General features: G+C 43.5%; 1 protein-coding gene across 1 annotated transcript; it reads left to right on the top strand.

The window, feature by feature from the left end:
* Positions 1-7,426: 7,426 nt before the first annotated feature.
* Positions 7,427-8,680, top strand: GPR19 (G protein-coupled receptor 19). Its single transcript, XM_052641496.1, has one exon. The coding sequence runs from the start codon at positions 7,427-7,429 to the stop codon at positions 8,678-8,680; it is 1,254 nt and encodes a 417-aa protein (XP_052497456.1).
* The last annotated feature ends 829 nt before the right edge of the window (positions 8,681-9,509 follow it).

The raw sequence follows: 9,509 nt of genomic DNA on the forward strand, positions 1-9,509 counted from the left end.
GGCTACAGCCCATGGGGTCACAAAAACATGACTGAACAGAGTCTCATTTTACAGATGAGAATACTGGAATCAAGAGGGTTAGATAACTTGTTTTGGGTCACACAACTAGATAATGAGTGACAGAGATGGTAGTCCTGCTTCAGTCTGCTTCAAAGCCTGTACACATAACCACTTTGCAATAATCCTATATTGTGAGCTGAAAAATGAGTGTCTCTCAGCAGAAGATTATGTTCTAGGTGTGCAGGTTTGTCAGATTTAGGTAATAAAAATATAGGATGGGACATAGTTGTGTTAAAAAATTATCTGTTATTTATCTGAAATTCATGCTTAACTGGGGCTTCCTGTGTTTCATCTGGCAACCCTGTCTCATTATGAGAACATGTATTCTCTCTCTCTGGTTTTCTGTTCCTCCACCACAGTCATACTGGTAGCTACCTGGGCCTTACGTAGTTCTATAAAGTGCTTAGCTCAGTGTCCACACCAGAGCCATAGCTCAGAGCCAAGAAGCGAGATAGGAACTCAGGAAGCATCCAAAGAACCTGTGTGACCTCCTTAGCCGTCTGTAAATTCAGGGATGTATGTAAGTTCAGGACGTTTGGATAGGTTGGTCTGTGAACTGCCCTGCTGGAAGTGGTGGGCTGGTAACTACTGGCTCTGCAGGGAAAGAGCCTATTTGTGGTGCTTGTCAGTCTCGTGGTGCGACTGTTCCTCCCTTGGCTGATTCATGATGCCAACATGATGTCATTGAACTTGGAATTGGGAAGGAATGTGCTCTGAGGAGCCCCATGCAAACTAGTCCCAGCCCATCTCCGTTCCAATCTTATTTCATATGTAGGCAAATCAAGCGTACAAAACAATGAAAGGTTTAAGGAAAATATCTACCACCATCAGATTTCTTAAATTACAACAGTTAAAATTTAACAGAGAATTTCCTACTTGGGGTGATGCTGAATTGTTCAGACTTTTTCTACACTTCGATTCAAACTGAAGTCTAGAGTTCTGCTTTCATTCTACATTTACAAGGCAGCAATCAGTCATCTGATAATGAATTTTCAACACTCTCACATTCTTTATTCTGAAGAAAGGCTGTGTTTCCAGACCAGCATGTCTACTGCACTTTTGATGCTAAGCCTCCCTGCAGTATATATAGTGGGAGTGATTTTTTCCCCCAAAATGTTCACTGTGTCACATATTTCTGAGCTAAGATATTGAACAGATGTATCTGTGGGTTGCAAGAGTCTGTGGGGGAATTTTATATTTGTGTTTGATTGAGAAGTCTGTGTACAGCCAGTTTGACCCTCCAAATTTAGATCCAGCCCATTGTGGCTCCCCTGGGAGATGAAGTGCCTGCTGCTGCTGCTACTGCTGCTACTGCTGCTAAGTCGCTTCAGTCGTGTCCAACTCTGTGCGACCCTATAGACGGCAGCCCACCAGGCTCCCCCCTCCCTGGGATTCTCCAGGCAAGGACACTGGAGTGGGCTGCCATTTCCTTCTCCAATGCCTGAAAGTGAAAAGTGAAAGTGAATGAAGTGCCAGTGGTGGTTAAAAGCATGGGCTTTGGAGCAAGGCAGTCTTGGGTGACCACTTTCCAATTGTATGACCTTGGGGAAGAACTTCAGTTTTTTCATTTGAAAAATAGGGCTAATAACATTACCTCTTTCTCTGGAAGGTCTCTGCATGTGAAGTACCTGAAAGATAAAAAGCACACACACACACAAAGTGCTAACTCTTGGTGGTGTTGAAGCTACTATCACTCCTGTCTTCATTGCAGTTACTCTCACTGCTCATTAGCCACAGGCTGTGTGGCTCATTCTACAGAAAATGTTCCCATTCATTTTTTTCCCAACCAAATCATATATAAATTTAACATAAAATTCTAATTTGCCATAATCTTCCTATATTATGGGAATATCTCTGAATCTGTGTAATTTCAGGAGGGAAAAATAAATCAGTTGTTAGGGTTTCCTGAGTCTGGAAGAAACCTACCCAGCAATGATTCACTTATCTGGGAATAGCCTCTGGCAAACTGTGAAGTTTATCATCTGTGCCCCTCTAATTCTTTTTTGTGGTCCTCTTATTAGTATCTAATCATTCATATACCCATCGAAATACAGTTTTCCAAAGGTTAAAGTCATGGTTCTCATTCATCATGATTCTCATTCAAGCATAGAAATGAACATAATGTCAAAAATTCATTAACTTATTACTGAAGAAACCAATGAGATAATAAGGTTGCTTCCAAGAGCATTTGAATAAATGGATATTTATAGGGATTGGGGGGGGCGGGTGTTCCTGTTTGTTTGTTTCTGTAAATAATGTGAGCAGAAGATTGCTAGGAGGTGCAAAACTGGTTATTGTCCTGCTGCTGCTAAGTCACTTCAGTCGTGTTCGACTCTGTGCGACCCCATAGACAGCAGCCCACCAGGCTCCCCCGTCCCTGGGATTCTCCAGGCAAGAACACTGGAGTGGGTTGCCATTTCCTTCTCAAGTGCATGAAAGTGAAAAGTGAAAGTGAAGTTGCTCAGTTGTGTCCGACTCTTAGCGACCCCATGGACTGCAGCCTACCAGGCTCCTCTGTCCAAGGGATTTTCTAGGCAAGAGTACTGGAGTGGGGTGCCATTGCCTTCTCCAGGGCAATAAATCTATAACCTTTGGGGTTATTTTTTCTACTAAACAAATTTGCATGTTTACATGTAATGTCTGGGTGCTAGTCATATTGTAAATAGCAAGAACAGATACATTCTTCCAGAGAATTAACTAATCCTTGGGGAAGCCCATGTAACAGAGTCCTAGCATGATATTAAAAAATTATGCTATGCTCTCTGTGCCTTATTTTCAAATAATGGATAGTTTTTCTTAACATATCTACCCATTTATTTATTCAGTAAACCTTTATTAATATCTATGTGCTGCAGGGATATAGAAGTAAAGACACAGTCCCAGTCCTTAAGGAATTCATAACCCAACAGGGGAAGACAGCACTCAAAATAAAAATTACAGTATGAAGTGACAGACATATTTTATATATAGACACAAGGCCCCATCATTACAGAGATCACTCACTCCCTAGCTCTATATCATGTCAGCTCATCCACCATTTTCCCAACCTGTATATTAAAACACATCTCTTAGAGCCCAACAGATGAATAATTCCTCTCTTAGATACTACACAGATTAAGGAATATATTAATAGGGACCGTCTGTCTCAACTCAATCTGGTGTGTCATGTGGTAGTCTCAGGGCTGGTTGGGAAGAGACAGGATGAGCTGGAAAGAGGTGAAGACAGCTTTCCTGTTGCTGCTAAAATTACTGAATATGGATGACCCAGACACAACTACTAATTACGCAGCCTCTGTATTTCAGAAATACTCCCTTAAAGATATATTTATTTCCAAATTAATGGAGCAGGGGAGAGCTTTCTTAACATTTACTTTAGAATTCTAGAATTTAGTTATAATATGGCAGACCATGTTTTCTGCGAGTGGGTACAGGAGGCTGTCTGAGGTCGCCTAAACTGCCTTTATTTGCCCTTAAATGAGAGTTGACCTGGGTGCCTTTAGTTTCACCTGCCCTGCTCTTGTCAGGGGCCATGTTTCCCCCTGTCACCATGGTAACCAGCATCCCAGCTCTCTGAGAACACACAGTGATTTTTATATCTCTGCTTTTAATTCTAGCAGAGCCACCTAGAGTAGGAGGCCTGTATTTCAGCTCTCTGTCTTTATGAAGTCAATTCATTCAATAGCTAATAAGCGATTATTAATGTAAAGAACTTCAGTGGAAGCTGTGGAGCATGGACAAAGAATAACGTCCTTTTCCCAGGACCCCATAGTTAATGGGAGAAGACAGAAATGTGGAAGCAATTCTAAAGCAGTGATTGTTAATCCAGGCTGCACATTGGGATCACCTGGGGAACTCTTGAAACCTCCCGATGCCCAGGCTGCACCCCAGAGCAATTAAACCGGAATCCCTAGAGAAGGACCCTGGCATCAGCATTTTGTAAAGCTCCCTGGGAACGTCCAGCATGGCTCTAAAGCAAAACAAACTGGGAAAAGGAGTCACAAAATGCTCTATGAAAGAGGGAACCACAGCCATTCTGTATATGTTAATGTTCTCATCCACCGGGTGACTACATTTCAGCCCATGAATGCGGAAAATGTAATTTCTCATTGTAACCACAGGAAAAATATAGGTCAGTTTAATTGTAGGGCAGAGACTGTATGGTCTGAGTAGTATGGTCTGCAGAAAACTATACCTCTAAGGGTCTCTTGGACCAGGAGATCCAACCAGTCCATCCTAAAGGAGATCAGTCCTGAGTGTTCATTGGAAGGACTGATGCTGAAGCTGAAACTCCATTACTGTGGCCACCTGATGCTAAGAGCTGACTCATTGGAAAAGACTCTGATCCTGGGAAGGATTGAAGGCAGGAGGAGAAGGGGATGACAGAGGATGAGATGGTTGGATGGCATCACTGACTCAATGGACATAAGTTTGGGTAAGCTCCGGGAGTTGGTGATGGACAGGGAGGTCTGGTGTGCTGTAGTCCATGGAGTCGCAAAGAGTCGGACACGACTGAGCAACTGAACAACTGAAGGGGAAAAGGTCAGCCCTAGAAGGATGACCCCCAAGTTATTCCACATGCTATCTCTCTCCCTTGGAATGTTTGGGACTTTTTTTTTTTCTTTTTTAAACCCTTACCTTGCTGAAGAAGGGACCTTCATCCTCCAGGCCCCTGGCTCACACCTTGGTCTCCTCTGTGAAGCCTTTCCTTTCCTTCCCTTTTCCAAGCACAATTGGGTCCCTGTTTTTCTCTGCCACTTAGCTCCTTATCTGTCAATTTTAATTATTATAGACTTTAGTTATAATATGGCAGACAGCTTATTTATACATTTACCCTTTTACTGGCCTTACTTTTCGTTGGTTTTCCTAGCACCTAGCGTAGTTTCTTGGTGTACTGAATGAGTAAACAGAGGCGCAGCACTTTTAGGTCCAATCAGAAAAGTCATGCCTTCAGTCAGGTGAGACCTAGACTCCACAACTCCTCAGGCTGTCGTGTCCCATTTCTTTTTCTTATTTGGCCACACCCCACAGCTTGTAGGATCTTAGTTCCCTGGTGAGGGATCAAACATGCTTCCCCTGCAGTGGAAGTGTGGAGTCTTAACCACTGGATCACAGGGGAAGCCCCTCCCTTGTCCCGTTTCCAGGAGGGTATGTGTGTGTGTGGGTGGGGGGTGTGTGTGTATGGTGGGGGTCAGACACACTTGTAAAGCTGCAGGAGGAAGGGACAGAAGAAGGCCCCTGCAGAGCATCAGTGGTGGTGGTGGTGGTGATTTTGAGTTTGATCTGCTGAGCTTTGCTATAAGAGGAAGAAAGAAGCAGAAGGAAGTTCAGAGGCTTCCAAGTGTGTGTGGAACTACGGGAAAGTGCCCATGCCACCAGCTCCTGTTCTATTTCAGCCACAGGCATTCCCCCACAAATTCAGAACTGCCCTTTCTCTCTGGAAATGTTGCTTGTCTCTTGTATTTTTAAGCTTTCAGTTCAGTTCAGTTGCTCAGTCGTGTCCGACTCTGCGACCCCATGGACTACAGCACACCAGGCTTCCCTGTCCATCACCAACTCCTGGAGTTTTACTCAAACTCATGTCCATCTAGTCAGTGATGCCATCCAACCATCTCATCCTCTGTCATCCACTCCTCCTCCTGCCTTCAATCTTTCCCAGCAATCAGGGTCTTTTCCAAAGAATTAGTTCTTCGTATCAGGTGGCCAAAGTATTGGAGTTTCAGCTTCAGTATCAGTCCTTTTAAACTTTAAATCTTAAAAAAAAAAAAAATTTAGGTTTTTTTTTTTTCTTTTTTCAATGTTGTAGCTTTTGCACACATAAAGGTGAAAAGATGATTTTGATTTTGTAAGGATGACACGCATGCATTACGGATGTTCAAGGACAGTGCTCATTTTAGATCTGATATCCTGTTTTCAGACTCTGTCCTAATTTTTTATATGGAAAGTATGGTTGCTAGTCTTACGACTTACTATCAACCAGCCAGGCATGCTTAAAGGTCTTTTAATTATTAAAATAATTAATTACCTTATGTTTCTCTTTAAGAAATTAAGTAGGGCTGCTTCATGGACCAAAAAAGCCTTGAAGGAAACATGGACCTGGCCATTGGCACATCACCCTGAGCTTCAGACTTTTGTTGAAAGGGGTTTCTTGGTGAGGACAATATATATTAACATCCTCTCCCGACCACAGATCACTGCAAATATCCTTCAAGGCAAAATGGGTTATTAGGAACTGTCCTTTGACCCCACAGAAACATTTCTTTGTGAGGTGTAGTGACAGCTGCCCCCGAGGAAGGGCAAGAGGCAGAACCTGTTGCTGGGGTGCCCTCCCCTGTGCCCCAGCCCTGGTTATTATGGATTCAGTTGCTGTGCTTTCTCTTTCTGCTTACTGGATTCAGACCAAATTAAACCTTAAAGATGACCGCAGCCAAAGTCACCTCAATTTTAATTGAATGGCTCACAATGATACAGTGTTTTCCCCTGTTAAAAAGTGTAACTTTTTTCCCCTAACTGAATAGTAGTAAGAAAAAGTTAAAATAAAGGCTGGGTAAAGTTAGAGTTGATTGCTTATAATTATCTGAATGCCATAAGGTTTCTAGCAACCTGGTTTTACATTCATTAGGGGACATCTTGTACATTCTCAGTGTCTTTATGAAACAGTAACAATAGTAGCACCAAATATGTCATTGTCTTTTGGGGAAAAATAGGCTGTTTTTGTGTCATTAAATGAGGAGCTACCTCTGGGTCACCTGAAAGTGTTACTTTTGCTCCATGTACTTCCACGATGCTTCTGTAACGGGAGTTCTGCAGTAAGTGAGGGTCCTTCCCAGTAGCCAGCCAGTCTGTATTCAGATTCCCATTAGCTATTTCCATAGCTGATGTCTGTGTTTCCATCTGCCCAAGTTTTCCTCCCTTGCAGCCTCACTACTTTAGTGTTAGGACATTCAGGAACTTCTCATATGCTTCCCAGAATTCCAGCAGTTCTTCATTTGGGGGTAAACCCTAAAAGTGAGCTAAATCTGAGATCCGTACCCCTCTGCGATCCCCAGCACATGAAGGGAACAAGGGTCATGAGGGCTGGGGCTTGCAGTGTGTTCCACCACATTTGACAAAGGTCAGGAGAGAGGGGAGGCCAGGGAGACCCTCAGCTGGGCTCAGGTGAATCAGCCCTAAAATGAAAGAGAAACAGAGCCAGAGCTTTTTTCTGGGTAGTAGTCATGTTTTCCTACCAACGCACAAGTCCTCCTTGACAAATGACAACTGACCTAAGCATCCTAAATCATTGTTAGCCTTAGGAATCAATCCTTGTAACACCATTTTAACAGGAGGCCTCATTCTTCTTTCCTTATCCAGAACTAAGAGGGGAAAAATGAATATGGTTTTTGCTCACAGAATGGATAACAGCAAGCCACCGTTGGTTGTTCCTACACTGCTGGTGCCGCTTCACAACCACAGCTGCGCAGAGACGGCCGCCCCTCTGCCGAGCCGAGACCTGACAGAGCTCTCCCCAGAGCACAGCTGGAGGAGCAACGGAACAGACCCACAGTATGGCCCGAGCCCCGGGGAGGTGGCCGCAGCCAGCACTTTCTTTGGGGCCCTGTGGTTGCTTTCTGTCTTTGGCAATTCCCTGGTGTGTCTGGTCATCCACCGCAGCAGGAGAACTCAGTCCACCACCAACTACTTTGTGGTGTCCCTGGCATGCGCCGACCTCCTGGTCAGTGTGGCCAGCACGCCTTTCGTCCTGCTGCAGTTCTCCACCGGCCGCTGGACGCTGGGCAGCGCCACGTGCAGGGCCGTGCGCTACTTTCAGTATCTCACCCCGGGAGTCCAGATCTACGTGCTCCTGTCCATCTGCATAGACCGGTTCTACACCATCGTCTACCCGCTGAGCTTCAAGGTGTCCAGAGAGAAAGCCAAGAAGATGATCGCCGCATCCTGGATCTTCGAGGCAACCTTTGTGACCCCCGTGTTGTTCTTCTACGGCTCCAGCTGGGACAACCACTGCAACTATTTCCTTCCCTCCTCTTGGGAAGGAACCGCCTATACTGTCATCCATTTCTTGGTGAGCTTTGTGATCCCGTGCATCCTCATAATCTTATTTTACCAGAAGGTCATAAAATACATTTGGAGAATCGGCACTGATGGCCGGACAGTGAGGCGGACCATGAACATTGTCCCAAGGACAAAAGTGAAAACAATCAAGATGTTCCTCATTTTAAATCTGCTATTTTTGCTCTCCTGGCTGCCTTTTCATGTCGCTCAGCTGTGGCACCCCCATGAGCGAGACTATAAGAAAAGTTCCCTTGTGTTCACTGCTATCACGTGGATATCCTTTAGTTCCTCAGCCTCTAAACCTACTCTGTATTCCATTTATAATGCCAATTTTAGGAGAGGCATGAAAGAGACTTTCTGCATGTCCTCAATGAAGTGCTACCGAACCAATGCCTATACTATCACAACCAGTTCAAGAATGGCCAAAAAAAACTATGTCGGCATCTCAGAAATCCCTCCATCGGCCAAAACTATAACCAAAGACTCAATCTATGATTCGTTTGACAGGGAAGCCAAGGAAAAAAAGCTTGCTTGGCCCATTAATTCAAATCCGCCAAATACTTTTGTCTGATTTCTCAGAATTCTTTCAGTTATTATTATGCACCAGAGGTTAAAAATTTAACTATAAGAACAAGCTGTATATGTATTTTTTCAATCAATTTTCTGAGGGAAATGTTTTATTATGTAGAATGCATTCGCTATTGATTTTAGTTTTTGTCTTTTTTAATTTAGTTGCTTTTTGTTTTAGAGGAAGCTTTTCACCTTGAGCTTATTTATGGTCAACAGTCCCTTTACTATATTAGTTACATGCATTAAAAAAAAAAAAAAAGAATGCTTTCTGACTTTTTATTTACTATTTGGTCCAAAAAGCATAAACTGTCTTTGATTGATGATTTAACCTGATTTTATTGTTTCCTTTTTCTCCTCCCTACTGAATTTTTGTTAACTATAGGCTTCTGTTCCAAATCAAATCTCCTGTGTGACACATTTCAGAGACTTATATTTCTTCTGCTGAGCAACACTTAGGAAGTGTTAATATTTTATATGTTTTTACATTACCTTCTGTCCAGATCTGTTAATGGAGAGCACTCCATATGTTGGAATATACTAGAACTTGCCTGGGTAGCCTTCTGTGATTGAATTTTAATGAAGATGCTTAGGGAAAGAAAGCTTATTGGTTAGCCTAATTTCCGTCTCTTTCTGTCTCTCATTCTCATTCGGTCTTAAAACCAGCTGATGATGCCTTAAAGCGTTTGAAGTTGCTGTGCTGTGGGCCTCACATCCAGGCCCATCTAGGCTGTGTCTAGGATGCTTACTTCCCTTCTGAGTCAAATTCAAGCAATGCGCAGGGAACCTGGCTGGGCAAGCCCAGAAACTGCCAAAGGGAGTCATGCAGATGC

This window comes from Budorcas taxicolor, chromosome 5 (genome assembly GCF_023091745.1).
Source record: "Budorcas taxicolor isolate Tak-1 chromosome 5, Takin1.1, whole genome shotgun sequence".
Lineage (NCBI taxonomy): Eukaryota > Metazoa > Chordata > Mammalia > Artiodactyla > Bovidae > Budorcas > Budorcas taxicolor.

Coding starts and splice junctions, on each gene's coding strand:
- GPR19 (XM_052641496.1), top strand. CDS start 7,427: ATGAATATGGTTTTTGCTCACAGAATGGATAACAGCAAGCCACCGTTG.